At 41.1% G+C, this 27,145-nt stretch overlaps 1 protein-coding gene across 3 annotated transcripts in view; it reads left to right on the top strand.

Moving 5' to 3' along the window:
* Positions 1-5,867: 5,867 nt before the first annotated feature.
* RAB40B (RAB40B, member RAS oncogene family) overlaps positions 5,868-27,145 on the top strand; it is a 65,293-nt gene continuing 44,015 nt past the window's right edge. For 2 of the 3 annotated variants that reach the window (XM_074970635.1, XM_074970634.1), the window contains exon 1: positions 5,868-6,475. In XM_074970635.1, the coding sequence (XP_074826736.1) occupies positions 6,334-6,475 (142 nt within the window). In that variant the 5' untranslated portion in view covers positions 5,868-6,333. Of the gene's footprint in view, positions 6,476-15,832; positions 15,873-27,145 lie in introns of all 3 variants that reach the window. The other variant, XM_074970636.1, reaches the window with a different exon arrangement.

Here is a 27,145-nt window from a genome sequence, read left to right as displayed (position 1 = left end):
GAAACAATTGAAAAACAAACACTGCAAATGTAAGGACTAGAATAGATAAACAGAACCCACCCACTAGGTTTCCCATTGCCTGTTATAAAAATGATTATTTTTAGTATTTTATTTTCATATTTTTTACAATGTTTCATAATGAGCTAAACAACCTCAACACACAGTAAAAATCCAGTGAAGTACAATTTAACCATCAGTTCTACCACTTCAAGAATTTAGCTGCTGTCCTTCCTTTAGCTGTCTGCCATAACAAAACCTGAAGAAATGTAAGGAATGAACAGATTACCACCAGCATGAAGGTTTTAGCACTATATAAAAAACAAACAGAAACTACACACACAATTGTTACATGTAATGTATATAATTTATCATAACTAATAGCATTTGTAAAACACTCTCCATATGAGGATCTCAAAACATTCTACAGCCATTTGTGGTTTAGACCTCAGAACACCTCTTTACTTTAGGTAAGTAATTTCTTTCCTTTATGTTAAAGATAGGAACGCTGAGGCACAGAAAACAGAAATAACTTGCCTGAGATCACAAAACAAGTTAGTGTTAGAACACTAGTCTCCTGCTTCCAGTGTTGTGTTATAGCCAGCACAGAAAGTTGCCTGCATAGCAAAAAGATTGAAAACTACCAAGACAGCAGAATGTCTGTTAGCTCAATTTTAAACATTAGAAATACATGATCTGACACATAGAACAGCTGGAAAAAACAGTACACTTCTCACATATACATATAGAAGCAGTAGTTCTAGCAACATGCTACTATATGAGGAAGTTCCCCAGTCAGCTCATGCATTAAGCCAAAGATCACATTATCAGACCATTGAAACTAGAATTTATTGCAGAAAACTAATTTGCAATACTCTCAGAAGAACTTTGAGTCTATAAAGTAATGAATGGAGCACACAGAGCTATAACTATCATCTGAGTGATTATGCTAAATGAAAATTCCTGATTTAAAATGAAAGACAGGAGTGCAGTATTCTGTGCCAGGTCAGAGAAATAAAAGCACATATATTACAAACACAAATGTTTGCGGTTGTACTATGTTCACATTGTCATGGAATGGTCTAGAGTCATTCACAGTGTTAGAAGTTTCTATGGAAATCTGATATACGTATATTTAAAAAAAATAAGTTTGAAAACAAAAGTTACTGTGAATTTAAGTTGGCCAGTTTTCAGACCTCAGCTTCCAGTTGTGTTCCTCTGATTGGGGCGGATAGCCAAAACTTGAGCAAAGAGTGCTATAGAGTAACTCGTCTCTTTTAAATAATTCTAACTGAATGTTACTAACTGGAAAGCTGGTAAAATATCTCTGAATATTCCTATTTCTGCAAATCGTGCAACAACACATCTGCACATTTGTATGCCCCTAGAGACTGACATGGATACACATGGCGAGGTATGTGTCTATACACAGTGAATTTCATGTCCTTTGTAAATATTACCAAAAAAAGTTGCATGTTTAATTTTGAGCCTGCTAACCCTTACCATTCGCTAGTCTGTGCGTACTGTACAAATGTAAATCACCCCGTTCCCCAACACCTAAATGCTCTCCTCTATTCCAAACGGGGCTGCTAAAACATTATCACTTACCTATTGGTCTATAGAAAAGGAGTACTACTTGTGGCACCTTAGAGACTAACCAATTTATTTGAGCATAAGTTTCAGCTCACTTCATCGGATGCATGCAGTGGAAAATACAGTGAAAATACTATTGGTCTATGTCACTCCTTTGAATCCTTCCATTGGCTCCATCTTTTTCACCACATCAAGTTTAAACTTCTCATCCTTGTCTTCCATACCTTACAGAGCTCTGCTGTTACTTATATCTGACAGTTTTAGTGTGTCACACACCTATCTCCTGTCAAAGTAGCCTAGATTTTTCTTTCATTTACACAGGTGTAAATTAGAAGTAAAATCCATTTAAACCAATTATTTACAGGACCAGTATAATGGTATAATCCTATTATGTATTTACAAATGAAGGGCCCAGTCCTGTAATGTGGCGGTTCAATGACAAGACAGAACACAGCTTTTAGCAAGCAAGCAGGCTGGTCTCTGCTAACGGGCTTCTGCCTGTCAGCTTTCCACCTTCCCCTTTATTCTCTCTCTCTCCCCCCGGCGCATTACATTCTCCAACAGATAAAAGGAATACACTGGCTTTGTTTAACATTCTTATTTACCAATTTCTATCTACCGCATTCCTTGCTCTCGGGCCTTGAGCCCAGTCCTGAGAGGCTTCCCACGATTCATGTCATCTTGGCGAGATTCCAAGGTTGATGCCCTTGGACGGAGCAGTGTGTGCACTACTCCTACGCAACACTCCGGGTGTGCCCTGAATGTTGCCAAGCGCATAAACCTTTATGAATCCTACACTGTAAGATGCTGGATAGTTTCAATTTCCACTTTAATCAATGGGAGGTGAAGGCACTCAGAACTACCCAGGAACGGGCCTAAATGTAAACCCTGTGCTCTTGAGAAGTTGCTGTTTTAGGTGTATGCATTGCAAAGGTTGGGTGCATCTAATCCAAAGGGGTTAAACAAGCAATTAAATAGTTTGGTTCAAGACTGCGGTGAAGCTTTGAAATACAGCTCCTATAGACTGGCTTTCTGCTATACCTATGTGCACAGGATTTAGCAGTGAAGAAAGTTATTTTGTTATCAATAAAAAGTATGATAAGGGAGATGACCCAGAGTAAACCCTGACTGGCTGTATGTGCTGCTCCTCCCAACAGCAATATGCTTTTGGTAATGATGCTTAGGTTTCCAACAAAACAAAACAGAGCAAAACAAGATTTCCTTGTTTTTCTAGTTCAAAGGGCTTTGTATGCTGTTATATTTTGTAGTTGCACAGCATTATGCTGTTGTGTTTACCAAAGCCCTTATTATCTTAATAAGAAAAGGAGTCCTTGTGGGCATCCGATGAAGTGAGCTGTAGCTCACAAAAGCTTATGCTCAAATAAATTTGTTAGTCTCTAAAGTGCCACAAGTACTCCTTTTCTTTTTGCGAATACAGACTAACACGGCTGCTACTCTGAAACCTGTTATTATCTTAATATCACCTCTAATGCAACTGTATGTCTTACTGCTTTTAAAAATATATATTTTATGCCATCTACGCAGTTCTATATTTGTCCTGCATGTTAGAGAAACATGTTTATATTGAATGCTACTGGATTTATGAACATGTCAAAACTGTACGTATTTGCTATGAAATGCTGCAAACAAACAATATAAAACTACAATTTTAACAGTAAGGCTTTATCTACTTCTGTTTTTGTTTGTTTGTTTGTTTGCATTGGTCTAGTGACACTAATCTAGCTGCACTAATGCTAACCTCTAATGGTAGATGTGCAGAGTTTATATTACTGATGGGGGCAGGATGAGGGTGAGCACTCATTCCACAGCATGACACTTCCAGTACCATACTGTCCTGTAGTACCTTGGTGAGATACTGTTTCAGTACTGAATCAAAATGAATACTACAACCACTCTTTTCAGCCACATGAAGATTTTGTTTGGCGGTCTGTTATTGGCCCAGCCCAGCCTAAGCCTGTGAGATCTGATAAAATCACACTTCAATTGAATACAGGCAGCTTTAAACAACTTCTATTTTTTAAAATCCTCATTCCAGTTTCCATTTGTGCCCATTGTTATCTATGTTTAGTGCTGACTCTTCAGTGCCAGACCATAGCAATGAGCTAAACACCCTTTTAGATTTGTTTCTTCCATGAAACCATTAATTTCTAACGATTGATTACCTTAGTATACTAACAAACAGCATTATGTCTAAGAACTAATATTACTTGTAAATAATTTACATAGAATCCCAGCCATTCTATTTAAGTTAGTGACGCATTTCTGGTGCGTACATATTTGATGGTATAAGATCCTGCCAAGCAATCAGTTATAGCCAAAGATAGACATTTGTTGTAGGGAGAGACCTTGCTTATTTGTGCCAGGATCACCTATAGCACTATATAAATAATTAACAATTCTAGCCTCTAGGGGAACCATCTCTAGACAAACTCTGTCAGTGAAAAAACTGAATTTTCTTAATGTCTACTTTGAATTTGTAGATGGACCTGAAGCTACCACTCCTTTGACTTCCTCCCTGACTTGGGTACATTGCTGCTCATTATCCCTTCCAATGTCCCTAGAAAGGTAGAAATGCCTCTTATGCTGACATCCCAACACACTTAATTCTCACATGCGCTTTCTGAGGTGTGAACAAGGAGAGCCATTGGGTCTCATTCAGTCCTGATGTGAGCAGGCCAGCAGCCTGGGTTACAGAGCCAAGGTCTCCTGCCTCCTAAAACCAGTGGGCTCCTTGTTATGTTATTCTTAGGGCGTGTTCATTGAAATGACCTGAGGACAGGGTAACGAGATAGCAAGTGTGAAAAATTGGGATGGGGGTGCGGGGTAATAGGTGCCTATATAAGAAAAAGCCCCAAATACTGGGACTGTCCCTATAGAGACATCTGGTCACCCTACCTGATGGGCAGGTGGGCACAGGGGTAATATGTCACACTTGTGGTGGGAGGCGCTCAGAAAAGCAGCCAGTACCCAGCCCTTCGGGAGTCGTACCCACAGGATCAGGACTGACAGGACCAATGGCTGCCCAGGCCTCATGCCACAGTTTCTGTTTAGAGACTCCCAATGGCCAGGGCCAGCTGCTGCCCACGTGGTCACTGCACTGCCCAGCTCTGGGGGTAGGGCTCTATGGTCGCAGGCACAAACCCCGCAGTTCCATGGGGCCCAGCTTTTTCTGTGAGTGGGATCAGCCCCCCCTGCAGCCTCAAATCGCGGGCACGGGAGTAGGCTGGGATCCTAGGGGGGAGGGCTGGATTCGAACCCACGGCCCCTACTCCAGTTTAAATACTCCCAAAACTCTACTCTCAGGGACAGGTTTCAGAGTAACAGCCGTGTTAGTCTGTATTCGCAAAAAGAAAAGGAGTCCTTGTGGCACCTTAGAGACTAACCAATTTATTTGAGCATAAGCTTTCCTGAGCATCCGATGAAGTGAGCTGTAGCTCAGGACAGCTTATGCTCAAATAAACTGGTTAGTCTCTAAGGTGCCACAAGTACTCCTTCTCTTTCTACTCTCAATGAAACAGGCCGCCCCGCCCCTGCAGGGGGCGTGGAAATCCGTGATCGACGGGCGACAGCATCAATAGCGCGGGAGAACTAGCCTAGCAACTAAGCCGCTGTGCCCCCATGGGAACAGGAGGAGGCGGGATTCCGAAGACCCTGCCCCCAATGGAAAAAGAGCAAGGCGGGGCTGAGGGTTTCGATATCCCAATAGAAGAAGAGGCGGGCCAGGCTGGGAGACCCGTTGCCCAATGGAAAAGGAGGTGGGCGTGGCCATTAGCGTAGTGCTGCAATAGAAGAAGAGGAGGGCGGGGACCAGGATCCCCAGGCACCAATGGGAGCCGAGTTGGGTGGGGCTGGGGCTGCTGTCACGGTGCTGCGTGCTGGGGCAAAGCGGGGGTAGAGAGTCAGTGCCACTGCAGTGCCGAACTCGCTGCGCTGAGGGGAGGCAGCGCGGACCCAGGATCGCGGCCAGGAACGGCGCGAAACGCAGACCCGCGCTTCGCTCGCGGCCGGAGGGACCGAGCTCCGGCTCGGGCTGGGCACCGACTCCCCCGATCCCCTGGGGAGCCAGGGCGGTGGCGCCGGGACGGGGCGTCGCGCACCTACACTTTGGAGCCCCGCGACTGGATCCCGCTCTGGCCCGGGCTTGTCCCGTGACCCTTCCCTGCCAAAGGCCACCCCCCCCCCGCGGCTGCCCCCTGTAATAGCGGCCCGTCTCCCTGATAGGTCGCCGCCCCTGAGGCGATAGACGCTTGTCTCTCCTCTGTCACGACATGACGGGTGTCCCCATTGCTCGGTAACGACCCGCAGCCCGCTGCAGGGGGTGGCTGGACCCCCAGCGCCATAGGGTGCGCGTCCGCATCTCCCTGGCTGCTGCCGGCGTTGTGATACAGCAGCCAGCCCGCCGTGCCTGTGCGGAGTTGGGCTGTAGCGAGTGCCCCCAGGCCACGCAGGCTGAGACCGGTCCCTGGCACCAGATGCGTTTTCATGTCGCAGTATCTAGCCCTGCACCACCTGTTACCTCCTTCCCCGTGCGTGGCTGGCGCCCCCTGCCCCATTGCAGCCTGCCCTGAGCGGCGGCGCTGTTGAACATGCCTCTGTTTGTCTCCTGTTGCTGTTTGCTGCTGCTGCTCCCACGGTGACTTTTTTTCCTCCTGGGTTCCCGTGATGGGCTCTGGGAGCTGATTAGCTGGAGAGATTTTTTTCGGGGGGTAAGGGAAAAAGAGGATGAGCCACGTGGGCAGCCCAGTGAAAGCCTATGACTTCTTGCTGAAATTTCTGCTGGTGGGGGACAGCGACGTGGGCAAAGGAGAGATCTTGGCTAGCCTGCAAGATGGAGCCACTGAGTCGCCCTATGGGTACAACATGGGTAAGTAGGACAGAGGCCATACCACTCCTGTAAGTGTTTTTTGAGATGGTAACTCGTTTCCCACTAGTTCCATTCCCAGTCTCCATTGTTCAGTGTTGCTAGGCTTCCCCTCCCTATAACAATGATGAACTTCTCGTCTGGCGCTTCAGTCTGCTGCTGCCTGCCTCCCCTTTAACTATGTGTGCTCAAAGGCACCATTAGGCTATTCCAGATTCCAGCAATCAAGTTCCATTGTAAATTAGAGAACTCACAATTGAATGGGAGGCAGAGGTACTATGTCCTACACCTAAATCCTTAGACTGACAGTTGCTTGACACGTTTGAGACGGCTGCCTCCACAGATCTCTCCTGATATGACTGTGGTGTTCCCAGGCATAGTTGGAATGGGAAGAGTGCATGGAAAGTAGAGGAGGTGTGATGTTTTCCTGTGCCTATGTTCTTGAAGAGGGGAGTAGAATCACTGTCTGTTTTGGTTTCAAATCCCATGCCAGCAAGTCTCCACTTCAAAACTACTTTGGGAGCTAAGACTTGAGAGACATGCTTCATCAATGACAAGTAGAGATCACTGATCAAAGAAGTAGGGATCGTGTTACCCAAAGCTGTCCCAATAACATTCTGTTCCGTGTTCCCTGTGACCAATAAGTAAAGAGGGGTGTTGAGCATTGGTAGAGTCGTCTTTATTTATAAATTAGAGTCATTTGCAGCAGAATGTTTTTGGGTGTTTGTTCCTCTGTGGAAGTGTTGCCTTTTAAAGCAAATCATTTTTAAGGGATGGGCTATAACACTCCTAGCCAACCTCCCTTTTACAAATTCATGACATATTTAACATGGTTGCACTTAGGTATTTTTTTAAACAAAGTATAACTAAACAAGGTATACATTATTTCTTGTAGCTGCAAACCCAGCAACTGTTGAAATAAACACACATTTTATTTTAGGATGGTGTGTTAAACAGAGTCAATGTTTTAGGATGGTGTGCTACACAGAGATTCAAGGATGTGCTTATTATAACTTTTGTGCATCACCGAAATGTGGTTTTTTAAAATTCTTATACAAAAATACTTATTCTAAAATGAATTGTTAGTCAGCAAATGATGCACTGATTGCAAAAAGCCAAAAAGGTGGATTACCAATTTGAGTGATTTTAAAAGTAAGAGAGGAGGGAAGAAAAGGGCATAAGACTGATAAGTTGCAATGAAATGTTACCATATGTCAGTTCTTTGGAAAGTTTTATATTTTTGGAATATAAAAAATTTGTGACATCAGAGCAGTGGTCCTCTAAGATGGGATTTCTATTTGTAGTTTGTTCCTTCATTTAACCTTTTAAGGAATGAGACTGGAGAGCCCCCATCAATACCAGATATATTTGCAAAGGAGAGAAGTGTGAGCTACATAAACTGGCTCAAAACTGAATTCTGATGGGTTGTGTGCAGGCAAAAGAGATGTCCTTTGTGGATTTTTTGTTTTGATGTTTTGATAGAACCCAAGTCAGCTTCACCATTTAGCTCTTCTATAAAGGTATGTTAGAACTGTAGTGATCACCTTGCAAATTTGCTGACTGCCTTAAATGACTATCATTATCTTACCTCAGGTCTGCACTACAAATTTACATCTGTATAACTACGTCACTCAGGGGTGTGAAAAATCCACATCTGCCTAACCCCCGGTGTAGTCAACAGGAGAACTGAGTATTTAATATCTCAAATAATATGGGCCTGATACAAAATCCATGGAAGCCAATGGAAAGATCCATACAGACTTCAATGCTCGCTGTATCAGGCCCATACTAAGGGTTTGTCTTCTTATACAGCACTGCGGCAGTGCAGCTGCACCAGTGCAGTGTGCCGCTGTAGCTCTTTAGTGAAGGTGTAACTACATTGACGGCAGAGCTTCTCCCGTCAGCATCGTTAATCCACCGGTGCAAGAGGCAGTAGCTATGTCAATGAGAGAAGCTCTCCCATCAGTGTAATAATCATATACAAATGTGCACAAGGCAGTAAGTTTACATATCACTTCACAAACAGATAAGACACTTGACAAAGAAATTACACTCTAAATTATAAAAATTAAACAAACACAGTGGTTTGTGCCCACCCAAGGGTAATAAATCAGAAGGAGGAGAGTGAAGGAATTATTGGATATAAGAAGGAGAGAATGCTTGAAGAGGTGGGCCTGAAGAAGGAGTGTGGTTGGTGATTATTAGCAAGAACAAGGGGGATGGAACCTAAACCAGAATAGGGAAAGAAAATATTAAAGAATATTTAGATAAATTAGATGTATTTAAGTCAACAGGGCCTGGTGCAATTCATCTAAGGGTACTTAAGGAACTCACTGAAGCAACCGTGGAACTATTTTAATGGTTATCTTAGACAACTAATAGATGACGAGTGAGGTCCCAGAGAACTGGAGAAGGGCAAACTTAGTACCTGTCTTCAAAAAAGGAGAACAAAGAGGACCCAAGGAATTATAGAGCAGTCAGGCAACTTTGATACCTGGAAAGATATTGGAAAAATTATTAAACAATCAATTTGTAAGCACCTAGAATATAATAGGCTGATAAGTAATAGAGGTGGGTCCTGAGGTTGGATTTGAGGGAAGAGAGGGTAGTTGATGGATCAGCTCAAAGAGGGTGATCCTTGGGTAAAGGTGGTGTGCTAGAAGGCATGTAGAGGTAGGCATGGAGAGGTTTGCATGAAGCTGACGTGGGTGGAAGAGGCTGGCATTGATGTCAGAAGTAACAGAACAAAAAGCAAGGGAAGGGTATGGGAAGCAAGGTCGGGAATTCTGTCTTGGCCATGTTAGTTTTAAGTTGACTGTGTAATCTTCGAGAGGAGATGTCAGAGAGACAGGCCGCAGTCCAACACTAGATACAGGGGAGAGCTGTAAGTCATTGACATACGATTGTCAAAACCAGATGGGCAGATGAGATTGTCCAGAGAGCTTGTAAAATGAGAATAGGAAGGGGCCATATATCAAGTCCTATGCGACTCATATGGATAGAGGAGGTGGGGGACTCCAAATGGGACACTGAAGGTATGATTAAAGAGGTAGAAGAAGAACCAAGTGAGGACAAGTCATGATGGACAAGGGAAGAGCAAGGTTTTAAAAATGTGATTAGCAGTGTCAAAAGCAGATATGAGGTCTGAAAGGATGAGGATGGAGTAGAGGCCCTGAGATTGGGCAAAATAGACAGATAGAAATTCTGAGGACAGAAGTCAAAGTAAAAGGGATTAATGAGTGAGCAGGAGGAAAGGAAGTTGAGGTATTGGTTGTAGTGGCACATTTGATCAGTTTAAAGGTGAAGGGAGAAGGGGCAATAGTTAGCAAGAGAGGTGGGCTGAAGGGTGGCTTCTTTAAGGATTGAGAATATGGGCATTATGTGAGCAGCCAGCTCTCTGCAGACCACCCATGGTTCACAGATCAGTTAGAGCACCTGTAGTTAAGTAGTCATAGTAAGTTTAGTTTCCCTGAGGTCTGTCTTCGCACTTTGTCCTGAAGGACAGATGCACTGTCAGGCTCTGAGTTCCCTTAGCACTATGTTTAAAGAAGCATTCCATTTGTTTACATCAGTGCAATCTTAAATGTTTCTCTCTTCATTGGTGGGGAAATTCAAACTTCAAAACACTTCTAAAAGTCATGGTAGCTGTTCCTTTCTCAGTACTCTGAAAGAAAGCAGGGCTGTATTAGAACTGATCTTCTTGCTGCTAAAACTGGGGGAGTAAATGCACATGGTTTGAATGGCAATATATTACTGATTCTGCCTGTGCTGTATGAGAACTGTCTTTGGTAAATAAAACTGCAGTGTTTTCCACTTATGTAACTAGCTTTCAGTTTATGCTCCTGAATTCCTATGAGCTTTGCTTAGTGGGGTTGTGGGTGCGGCCTGCTGGGTTGAGTTTAAAAGTTTTTCCTAGGAGTGTGTCTCTGAGCAAGAAACTACTAAAACCATTGTAAAGCAATCTTAGTCCACATGTTGTTTTTTTTTAATGACCCTTTTTATGTAAAGGAAAGCTCCTCTGTTGTTGCCTAAACATCAGTGCTCTTACACAGAGGGAGGCTTGCTCATGAACTAGTGTAAATTATACGTTGCTGATGTTGTAATTTGACAATTTTCATGACTGACATTTTCAGCGACTCACAAGCAAAGGAAAGGTTGCATTATGGGTATTTTAGGTATGACTCTAATGCTCTTGCATCTGAAATAAGGGTTTATGAGGGAGGGCACAAAGAGAGAATCTACTCAACAATGAATGTGGACCTAAGCCTTAATTTCTACGGAACATGAATCTTCATTATTAAAAAGAAGTTCTTAGCCACTACAGTTGCATGGATCCCTTTCCAAATGTAAATGAATGCAGTGATGTCTTTGAGTTTGCATGACTCAAGTGTCTCTGCTGCTGCTAATAGTGGCGGAGTGAAATTAACATATTAGAGAGACAAACTGGGTGAGCTAATATCTTTTGTTGGACCAGCTTCTGTTGGTGGGAGAGACAAGCTTTTGAGCTACATCGAATTTTTCCTCAGGTCTGGGAAAGGTACCAGTGTCATGGCTAAACACCAGGTCAAACAGATAGCTTCACATAAGTAGTTAGCGCATATTCTAAAGGACGATTCAAGGTGAATTGGCCCATTAAGACCCGTGTAGTTACAGGACAAAAAAAGTGGTATTAGTGGGTTACAGATTGTTGTAATAAGCCATAATTTGTGTCTTTATTAAGATCATGATTTTTAGTGTCTAGCAAAGTTATGAATTTAAGCTTTCACAATCATCTTTTGAAAGTGCTGCGCAGGTTTCCTTTGAGGATGAGGACTGATAGAGAGTGATCCCTTTGCGCAAAGTGTTTACCCACAGGTGATGGGGTGGGTTTTTTTCATTTATCAACCCCAAACACACTGCCAGACTCATCATCAGAAGCAAGCTTCACACAGACCAGGACACATCCACTCAAAGCAGCACCAGATCCTGCCAGAGCAACAGATGCAAAATGTGCAGACATATCTGTCACGCTCTCTGGAGTGGCTTATGCCTGTGAGTGCCTACCTCAGGACAGACTGTCAAAACCAGGGCAGACACCCCAAACTAGTGGTGTGTTCTATAATTAGATTTCACCAACCCAGTAACAAATGTCAAATCCTGGGTCATTATAACAGTTATACCATGGAGTCACAGTCAGTTCCCTTAGACTCTCTAGTCTGTCTTGGCACCCAGACAAACTGCACTAGTGATAAATGGTCACTTACACCAAAAATCACAGCATATTCCCTCATGGGCGGTGGGTATAATAGGCCAAGGGAGGCTAAGCATTCCCAAACAGGACGTGGCGCACCTCTCTTGGGAGGTGCGGCAGCCTGCCGGATTTAGAGCATCATTGCTTAAAGGGCACTTGGGCTGTGGCCTTCCCCACGCTCTGCCCTGTGGCCCTGCCTGCGCTGCTCCTCTTCCCACACCTATTCTGCCTCTTCCCCCAAGGCCTCCTCCACCTGCCACTTGCATGTCTCTGTCCCCAGCAAGTGTGTGCATGGAGGTTTCGGGGGAGGGTGCGAAGAGGCGTGAGTGACAGGGGGTCACCCTCAAGGGAAGGGGTAAAGAAGCGCTAGCAGGGGGGGTCTTGGGGAAAGGGGCTAATTTTTTTTGTTGTTGTTGCTTTACTGCACACCACATTCTTCCCACTTTGACTCTTCTGTTGATCATCTATCTGTCCTGACATGGTGTAGCTCAGGTACGTCGGTGTGATAGTATCTGTTCCTCCATACATTAGATGTATGCCACAGCAGCATATTTCAGCACAGGACAGGATCTCTAGACAGATGCTTCTCAACCAAAGTGATCAATAGGCTTACATTGTCTGCGTCCCCCTCAAAAACAAGGTGGTTTGTTTAACTGGATCATTTAAATGGTTAACCTTTAAAATGCCTGATTTTCACGAATATCGTTTTTATGGTTTAACTGACTTTTCCCCTAACTTATCGTTTTTAAAATTAAATGTGTCTTTGATCAAATATATTCTACATGATGTAGTGTTTTAGAAGAATAATGAGGTGCTAAAATCTGACACTGGTATTGTGTTTTTTATTTCAGATTCTGTTACAAAATTCAGACAAGTGACTTTAATTTGCTATTATTACACGTAGCACCTAAGGTTACTATAACTGAAAGACACTAAAGAAAAATACAGTAGTTTTCTTTTTTCCCCAGTTTACTTTGTGCATTCAACATCTGTCTGAGTGTAGCCAATTTCAGCTTTTGTCATGTGCAATCAGTCTTCCTGTTGCTTGTATAGGTTTTTCACAGCTGCAAGAGAGAGGAAAAACATGGGGGGGGGGGGGGGAAGCGGTTGTAAAAACACAGAATCGTCAAGGGCTTCAGGACAGGTACACTATTTGAAAGTATCTTGACCTTTTTTAAAATTAATCAGACTTCAGTCTGACTGTGTCCCATTAAACCACTAGGACTGAACTCTGACTCAGGCTGAATGTGGGCCAGTGTATTGGCTAATTTTTAATGTGTTACTGGAACCTGTTTGTTTTCAGATTTGAACTCTGAATGGAAAATATCTGAGATCATTTGCTTGAAAAGTAGAAATCAACTTACTAATGTTATGTCTTCACTAGCAACGTGGCTGCGCTTTAAAGTGGCTGTGCAGTTGCGGCACCAGCACTGGGAGAGCTCCACGCGGGGAGTAGCTATCAACGCTTGGAGCGCGGCTCCCAGCACTGGTGCACTGTCTACACTGCCAGCACTGAAACTTGCAGCGCTCGGGGTGTGTTTTTTCACACCCTTGAATGAGAAAGTTGCAGCGCTGTAAAGTGGCAGTGTAGACAAGGCCTTAAAATGTTTTATTTGCGTCAGGCTCTTACTCGGATTCTCTAGATTGTTTGTTTGTTTTCTGGAACTCAGGTTGAGAATTGTGAGGAAGAAATAATATTGGGTTAAATATTTACCCAATGTGAGCTGGGTGTGTTTGCCTTATGGTTGGGTTTTTTTTTGTTTTGTTTTTTTAAAAGAACATTTGTACTTTTACCTGGTGTGGAGAATCTACTTGTGTAATAGTCCCAACATGTTTCTTTGTAGTTGGCTTTTGAGAAAACCACCTAGGTGGCTGAATTTTTCAATGGGGAACCCAAAACTGTTTAGTGATTAAGTGGGTTATACACAGGTAAATAACAGTTTTTTCTCTTTTTTCTGTTTTCATGTGTTGTAATACATAGGTATGATAGTCTAGACAACTAGTGTTAATGCAGAACTATGGTTGAGAAGAAAACACTCAATTCCAGAGTTAAGACTGCAAGTTTAATACTAACTAGCCCTGTATTCTTACATGTTAAATTATAGCTTATTTATTAGTATTGAAAGAAAAATTTTAAGTAGTATAATGTAATTATACAACCCATCAAATTTAATGCCTAGTCTTACATTCAGTGCCATAAATTATAGCCTAGTACATACTATTTTAATGTTTGACTTGTTTAAATGAGATCCACAAAATTGGCTTTGCATAGTTTTGAATATGAATTGATAGCCTTTAAACCTTTGTTTACTATTTTATTGTAATCGTACCTAGGAGCCTGAGTCATGGACCAGGACTGTATTGTGCTAGGTGGTGTATGGACAGAGAACAAAAAGACAGTCTCTGGCTATGTTTACACCTTAGAGTGGCACAGCTGTACTGCTGCAGATGCAAGGTCTCCCATGTAGCCACTCTATGCTGATGGGAGAGAGCTCTCCCACTTGCATAATTAAACCACCCCTAACATGTGGCAGTAGCTATATTGGCGGGAGAGCATCTCCTGCCAACATAGCGCTGTCCACACTGGTGCTTCTGTCAGTGAAACTTTTATGTCAATCAGGGGTGTGGTTTTTTTACACCCCGACCAACAAAAAAGTTTTATTGGCACAGTCTCTGCCTCACCTTTAATTTGGAAGCTTGTGGCTTTAAATATGGGCTACTTTAAACTCCTACCTAGAATCCACACACGCTAACTCACAAAATGTTCCACCCACCCACTGCTACAATTTTCCCTTTCTTCCACATCTCAGAAAAGAGAGGAGAGTTAAGATCTCATGCATAGTTAAACTGTCTTAATTACTTAAATCTTCACAACAGCTTGTGGCAGGGGACAAGAAGATGGTGTCTCATCTGGGCTGGGATAGGGAGGAGAGAGAAAATTGTGTTGGTAGCAGAATTTGGAGGGGCTATGTAAGCTGGATCCAATGTGCTGAAGTACAAAGGCCCTGGGCTATAACGTGTACTACCCACTCTTGGTATAATTACATTCCTATCTAACATGTTAATTAGGCTGTTAATCTGTCTGTACACTGGTCATGGGCTTATATTTTCCAGCTATCTTCAGCCAGTAGTAACACATTGGTGCTGCTTTCATTAAAACAGGGGTTTTAAACCAAAAAGGGAAATCCTTAGAGAACTGGTGAGTTCTCAGGTACATGTAATGTGGAGATTGATGAGGTCGGTAGGGGATTCTCTGCAGGATGAAGAAGGTGAGTCTTTGGCAACTGTGACAGGGAGGGGCAAGATTTAGAAATGTAAATACCCTAATTTCCATATAAAAGCACCTTCTGCAAGCTCAATAATTTGTGATTGCTGTGTAGGCAGAGACACAGCTGTGATAAAAGGCATTGAGTCTTTTTGGTGGGGCAGGCCGGGAAATGGGAGAGCTATTTATTTCTCATGAGAAATTGGCTTTCTGGTTATAGTATGACTTTAACACTTCGCTGCAACTTGTGTTGTTCACAGCTTTTGATGTTGAAATACATGGTAGATGCAAATTCTCTCATCCCACATATACAGTAATTAACAAATGTGACAGAAGTTTGTAATCAATTTCAAAAGGGGATGGTAACTAAGCAATAATTGGTGAGCCAAGGGTAGAAAATATACACAGTTTAGATGGACCAATGATATTGCTTCAAAATCATAAGTGAACATTAAAATCGTGCCTGAGCATGAAGAAGTCCTGGGTTTCAAGGCTGCTGGTAACCTACTCCATGAGATGAAATGAGTAAGCTCAGAGTGATTCTTGTTGCAGAAATTTTATATAAAAGCTCTTGAAATAAGCAACTAGGGTTGGATGGAGTGCCTGAATTGGGAGGGCTGCTATCCAACACAAGGGTAACAAGACTCAGGGTAAAAAATGACTTAGAGATCCTAAGCCTCATTGACTTTCAATGGGACTTGGGTGCCTATGTGGCTAGTTCATTTTTGAAAGTGGACTTAGGCTCCTAATTAATTTAAGTGCTTTTGGAAGGTTTTACGTAGGTCTGTTCTCTTAGGGAAGAGCAGTATAAAATTATAATGAAATACAAAAGCCACTTTGGTTTCTTTTTTCTTGTATTAAACAGAATTTGATGACTTCTTCTGGAGCATTCAGCGTTGACCAGAGTAAGTGGATGACTGGTCAGTTTGTGTAGCCGTTACTGTGATCCTAATTCATAAATGCAAACTACATTAATGCAGCTTCAATACTGAGATGCTGAATACCCCAAAGTCAGAAGATTCAAAGTTATGTTTCCCACAGTACCAGTAACTAGGGTCTCTCTTCACATATGCAATATATTCTTCTTCATATAGTGTGAACTTCAGTGCCTTAAATCTGCCTGTTAACTACAGTATCTTCTGTAAAAATGCCATGCATTCTTGAAGCGTAAGTAACTAAAATACTTTTTTGATGGATTATATCTACTAAAGGACAACCCATCCTAAATGCTCAATTACTGAGGGACAATCTACACTCATTCCTATATTTGCTTTCTACAACTAACTCTCTGTATAACTTTTCATGAGTGATGTACCCGAGTATTTGGATTCTAATATTCAAACTATATCATTAAATTTATCTAAATTTGGGTTATTGCAGATTATGTTCTATATGTATCTTATGAGTTTTTAAACAAACTTTGTATCTGTGGATAATCTAAGCACTATACCGAGATGTACAGACACTCTTTTCTCAACCTGTGTATTATATAATTTTAACATTAGCTTTAATAAAAATTTTAAATTTGTGGAGAGATAACCTTGTCTGTCTGTCATAAGGGTGGGACCAAGCCTCTATTAAAATCCAGTCTTTTACCTTGTTTATTGTAGGAGACGGAAAAGACTGCTAAAAATGTGGAAAAAGAAAAAGGAGTACTTGTGGCACCTTAGAGACTAACCAATTTATTTGAGCATAAGTTTTCGTGAGCTACAGCTCACTTCATCGGATGCTGTAGCTCACAAAAGCTTATGCTCAAATTTGTTAGTCTCTAAGGTGCCACAAGTGCTCCTTTTCTTTTTGCGGATACAGACTAACACGGCTGCTACTCTGAAACCTAAAAATGTGGATGATTACCATTAGGATGGAGTATAATGTAAAAAAGGTAGTAATTAGATGGTTTTGAAGTTAGTAGTTAAATTAACTAACCCCTTGCATACTTGAAAAAGTGGTTTTGGTTTTCAGAGTTCCTGTACTTAACTTTTGCATGTCTAGATCTTAGTTGGCAAATGCCTGAACAAAGGGTTTTTACATCTTTACGTATACTGTCTTAACTTATTTCTTCTAAGTAAGTTTCCCAGTATTTTTCCTAACATTGTTATTTTTATTGTGTCAACCTTCACTTAAGCAACATTGGTTTCTGGCTAGGTGTGATTAAATATATACAATGTGGCTCAGTTATGGGTGCTGTGGGGAAAGCCAAACTACTTTTCTGGAGTTCTAAAAGGGCACTATAAACTTGAAAATCACATTTCCATCTGTTGCTGCAAATAGCATCTGAGATTAACAGAGAAACACTTCCTATTTTTTCAGCTTTACTTTGCAGTCATCAGCACTTCGTGTATAGTCAGTTTCACTGTTTTGTTGATGGTCAGTTGCATCACCCTCATCCACTGCTCTGGAGTGAGGTTGCATGAAGGATATTCCCTGGGCTCTGTGAATAGGTGTTTCCCAATAACTGCAGCAGTAGAACTGAAAAGGCAGCAGGTACATATGTGCACAGAAGGAAAATATAGAAAGTATGTTTAGTGGTAGTATGAGCATGGTTAGGTCTGCCCAGAAATCCTTGCTGGAAAAAAACTTTAATAACTGCATGAGAATAGAAAAGTGTTACAAAACTTAATCCACAACAGAAATTCTGTACTTGCTTGTCAAAGGTAGATTTATCAGAAAAATGAATCTTTTAATTGGTAAATGTAAAGTTAAAGTTGACCATATCCCTTTAAAATCTGTGACAACACTGTATGAACACAACTTGCTTGTCTCTAAAGAAAAAGGGGAAAGAAGAGGTGTCCACATGTGTTCACAAACTAATCTAAAATTTCCCATGCATAGTACATGAAATTTGAAGCTGCAGCCACAAAACCCCGGAAGGGACCCAATAAGTCTGGCAGCCTTTTAAGGGTAGATCTGGGAAGGGAGATACAAGGGGCTGTGCAGTGAAGGAAATGATTGACTCAGGCTGGAGAGAGACCTGTGGATGAAGACCCAGTGTGTTGGTATCTGGATAGCCACACTCTGTGCATCAGCAAGGAAGAATGTTCTGTGTACACAATAATTATCTCAGTCATTCTTGACTTAATTCTTATCCAATCTTTCCTCACACTTACTAACACATACTTTCTGAGCACTGCATACAGGCCAGCCGTGTCTCTTCAAACCACTTTTGAGTTACTGGTGTGCAAAAAATGCATGTGGATAACTTTTATTTAAATAAAAAATCAATTTTTCATGCTTTAAGACTCAAATAACTTAAATGGATTTTCTTCACTTTTTGGAAAAGTGCATCTCTGGACTGAGACAAAGTATGAAAGATTTCAGCTTGAAGAATAGGAGTACTTGTGGCACCTTAGAGACTAACCAATTTATTTGAGCATAAGCTTTCGTGAGCTACAGCTCACTTCATCAGATGCATACTGTGGAAAATACAGAAGATGTTTGTTTTTATACACACAAATCATGAAAAAATGGGTGTTTATCACTACAAAAGGTTTTCTCTCCCCCCACCCCACTCTCCTGCTGGTAATAGCTTATGTAAAGTGACCACTCTCCTTACAATGTGTATGATAATCAAGGTAGGCCATTTCCAGCACAAATCCAGGGTTTAACAAGAACATCGGGGGGGGGGGGGGGGGGGGGAGGAAAACTAGGGGAAATAGGTTTTTCTTTTCTTTTTGCGAATACAGACTAACACGGCTGTTACTCTGAAGCTTGAAGAATGTCTTTAAAAAAACTACTTAAAGCCTATATACTCTAAGTAGAGGCTGAGAATGCAAACACCTCTTTAACCATAGCATTGCTAGTGAAACTCTAAAATGCAATATTTTTCTTTTAAATATTAGTCTTTAACTCCAAGCAGGGCGTGTTCTTGCTTAAAGTATTTGAGAGAAGTGTAATTTAGTTGACAGCTACTATCTCATTTCTGCCTACATAGGATTTTTCTCTGACATCTGCAAGCCAGACAGTTGAGTGTAGAAGATTACATGGGAAATAATTATATGGTCTTTGATTGACTAAAAAGCTGCAATTCTAATAAGTTATACTGCAGTCCAGCGGAACACAGGTTTTTGTCATCTTTCTATTCAACTGGAAACCAGTGTATTTAATTTGATTAAAAATCCTTTGGTGCAGACTCCTTGGGGAATAACACAAATGTTTTTGGGTAACAGCCGTGTTAGTCTGTATTCGCAAAAAGAAAAGGAGTACTTGTGGCACCTTAGAGACTAACCAATTTATTTGAGCATAAGCTTTCGTGAGCTACAGCTCACTTATAGCTCACGAAAGCTTATGCTCAAATAAATTGGTTAGTCTCTAAGGTGCCACAAGTACTCCTTTTCTTTTTACAAATGTTTTTATAAACATTTACACTAGAAGTACAGGCTCTTTCTCTTTTATTCCTTCAGATTGATGATAAGAGGTTTTGCTTATCCATCTAGAGGACAACACAGATCACCGTAGGAAAAACAAATGTGCGCATATTGCATAATGTTTTCTTCACTACAGAGATCTCTCGGCTCTATTCAAAAGCAGTGCTTTATTTGATGGTGGGAGAATGGCGGAAGAGCAAGTTTACTTTTATGACATTTTCAGTTTTCTGTGTTTTCATTCATCTTGACACATACATAACCATTTTCTTTTAAATGTTTTGAATATAAAAATACAGACCTCCATTTTGAATATGAAAAATGTCTACTTTTACATCACCCACTGAAGTAGGATTCTTACTGGTAGTGAGAAATTGTTTATACATGTCTCTGTATAATGGGAAACTTTAGACTTTCTGCCAGTAAATAACGATATTTAAACAAGTACTTGTAGCTAAAGGTAGTATCTGTTTTTTCATGCAGTAACTGTCTCTCATCAGACTTCATTGCTTGAATGGATACTCAGAGTTTGTGTTGTGATTAATTTTAAGATTGTGTATTGGTGTTCTGGAGCAAGTTAATGAAGATGATCTACAAGTGTATGTGCTCATGTAGCAATGATAGCCATACATGATTTTAGGGTTACTTTTTTCTTAGCTTGTAAAGCATTTTTAATAGAAATTGGCATTAAGGCTTGTACACATAACTAATTACACTGAAATTATTATCTTGCTTTAAAGACCACACTCTATATAGTTCCCAATACTTGTAATTGTTTGCTGTACTCTTTTTTTGAGATGTCTCTTGTATCTCACCCTTTTTCCCCATCCTGGAAAAGGCACATTCTCTTAAATCTTTTGGGCTCTTTGCTTCCTAATAAATCTCAGCTGGTGTAAGAGGAGTACAGCACTAGTTCTGTGCAGCAATGCTTTTGTTGCGGATTACTTGTGAATGCTAGGGTGCTGACATCAATGGTTCCTTCAAAGTTAAACATAGCAATGACAGGTTTCAGAGTAGCAGCCTTGTTAGTCTGTATTCACAAAAAGGAAAAGGAGTACTTATGGCACCTTAGAGACTAACCAATTTATTTGAGCATAAGCTTTCGTGAGCTACAGCTCACTTATAGCTCACGAAAGCTTATGCTCAAATAAATTGGTTAGTCTCTAAGGTGCCACAAGTACTCCTTTTCTTATAGCAATGACAGTTGTGGCACTACACATTAAATGGAAATAACAACTGTAGAGTTTGTAGTGGATACATGATAAAAGTTGCTTTGGTAAATATATAAATCTGTTTATAACTTATTCTGACTAGGTGGGTCATGACAGGTTATACATTCAGTCTGCCAGGACAGATTAACCCATTGAGTGCGTTTAAAAGTTTTCAGTTATCTGCTTTCTTTCACTTTCCATTGCTGTCTTTAAACCTTTTAGTTTTGATACGCTTCTAAAGTGACATTTCAACATCCTGATGATCTTTCCACAAAGCCAAATGTCCTGGGCTAGCACCACAGATCTTCCCTGAGAGGCTTCTCCCCGATTATACCTGCCCTCACGACCCCCATTAACTCCAAGAGAAGACACGTGGCTCCTTCACTGTGCATAACCACCATTCAGCTGCAAAAAAGCTGCCTCAGAATTAGGGTACAAATAATAGTTATGTAATGCTAGCAACTCTGAACCTGAAGATTCAGCTTTTTACTGCTGCTTCTCTCTGCTCGCTTGGCATCCTCTCCAAAGTCTCCAAAATTGCTGTGCATTAGGCCTGATTTCATGCACCTATTTGTTAATATGTCCCTGTAGATCCCAGTTGATCTGAGAGTTCCGTTCTTGATAGGAAGGATGATTTTGTTGTATTGGGAAGGGGTTACGAGATGTACATATTGTGTTCCTGGTTCTGCCATGGATTCTTCAGTATCGTGAACAAGTAAACTAACCTGTGTGCGTCAGTGTCTTCAGACTTGCCAGCATTGCATGACTATTATTTGTAACATAATTTTGGGGCACCTTTTTTTTCCACACAGTCCAGGATCACCTGAAGGGCTGTGAATAACTTGGATTTTCTGGATCATTTGCCTGCAGTTTCTGCTGCTGACTTCAGTTCCATTTCCTGAGCAGACAGCTCACTGATTCCTCTGCTCAGAGTAGCTACAAATAAGGGGAATCTTGCAGAAACAGCAAGATGGGAGAGCACAAGGGAGCTGGATCTTTCTCCATTGTACTAAGGAAGTTTGGGAGGTAATCCGTGTAGAACCTCAGGAAGTGCTGGAAAAGATACCTACCTTGCTTACTCTGTCAGAAACAGAACAGTTTCCCTGGCAAGCTGGAGCTTGCTGGAGAGGGGATAAGAGAAACTGGGAGACCCAAGGACTGGAGTGTGAACAGGGGACCATGAAAGAGAGGCTGTCACACCATAGGTTATGATAGAGAAGTTCTTGTTAAAAGGAGAACTCCATTTTTTGCATGCATTTTGTGTTGCGTGCTTGTCCTGAAAGGTGAGTGCACAAAGAGGTGTAGAGAGGCTTTCTACTGAAGGTTAAATCAGAACCAGAACCCAAATGCGTGGGATTAATTGTATGTATGTGTGTGTTTTTGAGGGGGTCTCATGACTTTTGAACTCTGAGATTTGCAGGATTGTCATCTGTAAAGTGGGGCAGCCAAGTTTTATCCCCATAACATTCCTCATGGGGTGTTTAAATTCATTAATATTTGTAAAGTGACTTAGAATCTCACATTTTAGAAGTGCCAAAGTAGTTTTTCTACTGCGCTTGGAAACATACAGTTTCTGGTGAAATCTGTCTTTGTAAGTACCAGTGCTGCATGGGTGGTGTCTCTGACTTTTCAGGACAGTAGCTTTTAGCCCGGGGAGTCATGGTGCCAAGGTTGGATGCAAAGGTGTTGTCTAGGGCAGTGCTTCTCAAACGATCTGATGTGGCGGACCGGGAATTTTTTTTCCCCAATGTACCAGGGACCGGTACCATATTTGTGCCATATCATTATCGTTTTCACATGGGCACGTAGCACATCAGATCAGAAAAACTAATATACTTCACTGTATTAATTGGAATGGGAGTGTGGCATACATGAGGAGATTAAATACATTGAAGACTGACTGAAAGGCTTAGTGCGGATAGTATAAAATGACTATTATTCGTTTCCGATCCAAGAAAATATTATTTGAACATTCGTAGTAATATTAATTTATATCGGAAACAATATAATGAATAAAATAGAAGTTGGCAAACATTTTTTATTTCATGTTTATTTTGTAAACAAATAATACAATATTACAATACAATAAAAATATTAAAAAATCAAACCGGCAAAGTCTCCTAACAAAGATATTATAAAAAAAATTATTAACGCAATAATAGGCTTTTAAAACCTTAACCTTTACTAATGTGAAAGGTGAGCCTGCTTCTTCTTTGTCAGTTTATCCAGTCGTGGTTCAATTGAGGACCGTGCCACATGCAATGGAGAATGACTATCCATACTATTCCTGTACTTTGTGTTTAATGACACTCATGGTTGAGAAGCCAGTCTTGCAGAGGTATGTTGAAGGAAATGGAAGAAGAGTTTTCAGAGCAATTTCAGTAAACTCAGGATATTCTGCTTTCACTTTTATCCATAAGGAAGCAAGTGATGTTGTAGTTTCAAAACTCATCTTCAGTCTTTCGTCAGCAGCCAGCTCTAACAATTTATCCTCCATAGTGACAATTAAGTCATCTTTCAATGGAATAAACGGATGTCGGATCCATCCAGTCCCTTTCCATGGATCTTCTTCTGCTGGAAAGTAAAAGTCAAAACGTTCTGCCAAATTTGTCAAGTGTTCACTGATGACATTTCGTAGAGGTGTAACATCAAGGTCTTCACCTGCATCGGCGATGATTGTTGCTTAGTTGTGAAACATGTCATAACAATCTCTTGACACTCGACTCTTCCATGCTTTTAGCTTTCGTTTATGTCCGTCAATCTTGTCTGCCATTGTAAGACACAAAGCCATCCTTCCCTGCATGGAGGTGTTGAGATCATTAAAGATGGCAAAGATATCAGCCAAATAAGCCAGCTTGGCTATCCAATCCACATCTCGGAACAATTGTGACCAATTTGGTTTTTTGTCCTGAAGAAACTCGGAGAGCTCGTTTCGGAGCTCAAATACTCTTGGCAGGACTTTTCCCCTCTATAACCAACGTACGTCGGCATGCAATAGGAGCTGTTTATGATCAGCTCCCATATCATCACATAATGCAGTGAATAGTCTCGAATTTATAGCATTTGCCTTTACATGGTTCACAATTTTTACGACCTCGCTGAGCACACTGTTTAGTTCTGTTGACATTTTTTTTTTTGTTGCAAGACTTGCTTGGTGAAGGAAGCAGTGCGTTAACTTGCATTCAGGTGCAAGCGCCTTAATCTGGGTAACCACTCCAGAATGCCGTCCTGTCATTGCGGCAGTGCCATCAGAACATACGTCTACACAAAACTTGAAGTCCAACCCCCATTTGTTAATGATGTAGTTGCTCACAGTCTTGAACACTTCAGAACTAGTTGTTTTTGTTGGTAGTGAAGCAGAAAACAAAAACTCCTCCTTCAAATCACCCTCATGATCAAAGCGCACATACACCATCAGAATTGCTGTATTAGCAACGTCTGTACATTCATCAAGCTGCAAAGAAAAGTACTTTGCTAATTTAATCTGTCCTATGAGCTGATTGTGAATTCATCGAGCTATAGTGTCATTTGAAAGTCGCACCTGAGCCACTTTCTTTGCCACTGGCTCGTCCAGCATTTCCATACAGACATCTTTTTAATACAGCCTATCACTAGTGTCTCACTGATTGTGTATGGCTTTTTAGCCTTAGCAACGCAAAACGCTACTTTATAAGAAGCTCGCAAAGCACCAGTATTTATGTGTGACACTTCAAAGATCTGTTTCTGACAGCCTTTTAAATCAACATGCTTCCTTTCGAAGAACTCTTTTGGCTTTGAACTAATTTCATTATGTTCTGTATTTAAATGCCTCTTGAGCTTTGACGGCTTCATTGCATCGTTAGCCAACACGTCGCCACAAATAACGCACTGTGGTTTTGGCACTCCACCATCATACATTCAGTTCAGTTTTGTAGCCATGAATGTGGAGTCATATTTCCAAGTAAAGCTAGTACAAATTCTTTTTGTTGACAATACTTCGGTTTCATTTATATTGCTGTCATCTGATTCAGAATAACTTGCATATTCAGCAACCGGATGTCTTGCTAAATATGTTTGTTGATTGGGCCTCGCTTCGCCCTGTGTAACTTAGGCATAAAAATAATTAATATAAATTCGATCACCCTGGGTATATACTTATTTTATGATATTAGGATAAAAGCCGAATAAATGCAGTGGGAATGCTTTTAATTGAGAAATATGTGCGGAAGAACATTGATTAATAGGGTAAGTAATGTTAGGATAAGAAAATATATACATTTTAAAATTAAATTGAAAACAGGATAATAATTGGAAAGTTAAGAGGGTTTGAACATATGGAAAGAATGAATAATGAACATCAAAAATAAGATTTACCTGTCTGAAAGATATGGAGTGAGAAAGCGAGGAATTTTGAGAACTTCCTGGCAGAAACATGTAGGTTTGATTCCAGAAGAGGGGAAGGCTATAAGTAAGAACAATGAGAGCATGTATGAAACGATTTATGATATGGAGGAAGCGAGGACGTTATGCTCATACAAAACACACGTGATCTTTTCAGGGGGAAAAGGCAAATATGTCGCATTTATTGAAAATGCAACAGTTAGCATATGCTTTTCACACACACACACACACACACACACACACACACACACACACACACACACACACACACACACACACACACACACACACACACACACACACACACACACACACACACACACACACACATCCTGCCAGTTGGTTATAGGTTTCAGAGTAACAGCCGTGTTAGTCTGTGTATTCGCAAAAAGAAAAGGAGTACTTGTGGCACCTTAGAGACTAACCAATTTATTTGAGCATAAGCTTTCGTGAGCTACAGCTCACTTCATTGGATGCATAGCTTTCGTGAGCTACAGCTCACTTCATCGGATGCATACAGTATGCATCCGATGAAGTGAGCTGTAGCTCACGAAAGCTTATGCTCAAATAAATTGGTTAGTCTCTAAGGTGCCACAAGTACTCCTTTTCTTTTTGTTGTTTATAGTTACCAGTCTGTTGTAGCTCGAGTGAATGTAATGGCCAGTTAGATTGAGCACGAGTGAGAAGCTGGGCTCTGTTGGTCGCAATCCGATGCTCCAAGGCTTTGCAGGACTGAACCCAGAGTTCCATGGCAATACACCCCAGCTTTATAGTAGTAAATTTCCATTTGAGTCCATGCATTTTGCAATGTCATCCTGTAATTGTTAGTCCTTAAGTGGTGTTAATCTTGGGGTTTTCTGCTGTTATCATTTGATGGTTATTGTCGGGCTTCCCATCCTTATCTCCTATCTGTTGTCTCGCCTTCAGGGGTGCCTGTCTCACCTCTGAGGTTGTCAATGCTGCTAACATGTTTAGCATCCAATACAGTGGATGTTTTCTGCTCTTTCCAAGTCTCTCACTTTTTCTTTCAGAGTAGCAGCCGTGTTAGTCTGTATCCGCAAAAAGAAAAGGAGTACTTGTGGCACCTTAGAGACTAAACAATTTGAGCATAAGCTTTTGTGAGCTACAGCTCACTTCATCGGATGCATTCAGTGGAAAATACAGTGGGGAGATTTATATACATAGAGAACATGAAACAATGGGTGTTACCATACACACTGTGACGAGAGTGATCAGGTAAGGTGAGCTATTACCAGCAGGAGAGAAAAAAAAACCTTTTGTAGTGATAATCTAGGTGGGCCATTTCCAGCAGTTGAAAAAAATGTGTGAGGAACAGTAGGGGGGAAAAATAAACATGGGGAAATAGCTTTACTTTGTGTAATGACACATTCACTCCCAGTCTTTATTCAAGCCTAATTTAATGGTGTCCAGTATGCTCAAATACATTTGTTAGTCTCTAAGGTGCCACAAGTACTCCTTTTTTCTTTTTCACTTTTTCTTGACCATCTGGACAAGATGTGATGGCTTTCACACCATATCTTTTCCTGATGCATTCATTCCTCATTCACACAAAGAGTCTCTCACAGAAACCTTCAAAGATATACAGACAGCAGTATTTTATATTCAGCAGAATACATTGTAAATCAAGCCTTGCTAAATCTTATAACTAAAACAATTCACATCGGGGCTTCAGGCCCTCAACATTTCTCTAATCTATTTATCATAGACACAATACAAAATCCTGTCTCTTACTAACTAAACTTTATAACAGGTCCTAATTGTAATGCATATTGGAAACAGGATCCCAGTCTCAGACAGTCATTCTTTTCTGTTATTCAAAAAGGGTGGCTGGCAGAATGAAATCAAAGTTTACATCAGTTCTTATAGTACAATTAGTACAATTATAAAATCCTGCTCCTACAAGGACTGTCTATTTGGCTATAGGTGTGTGGTCCTCAATTGTCTCTATCTACTTCGTAAGGGATACGGCAGAATAGGACAGAAAATAATAATTATTAAAATTTATAATATTATTAGTACTTAGATTCTCAGATCAGTGGGTTTGGACGGGGTCCCAAATGACAAACACGCAGAGATCCGTATGACGCTCTTTATTCAACTTCTCGATGGTAACTGCCGGTAGGGCGAGATCTTTACATGCGAAGGAGTGGGGTAAGTGCGTGCTCGCACGTCTCATGCAAAACATGCTGTAGCACTATGGCATAA

The sequence above is a fragment of the Natator depressus genome, chromosome 14 (assembly GCF_965152275.1).
Source record: "Natator depressus isolate rNatDep1 chromosome 14, rNatDep2.hap1, whole genome shotgun sequence".
Lineage (NCBI taxonomy): Eukaryota > Metazoa > Chordata > Testudines > Cheloniidae > Natator > Natator depressus.
The sequence above is the reverse complement of the archived record's forward strand: the minus strand, read 5'-3'. Positions and strand labels throughout refer to the sequence as shown.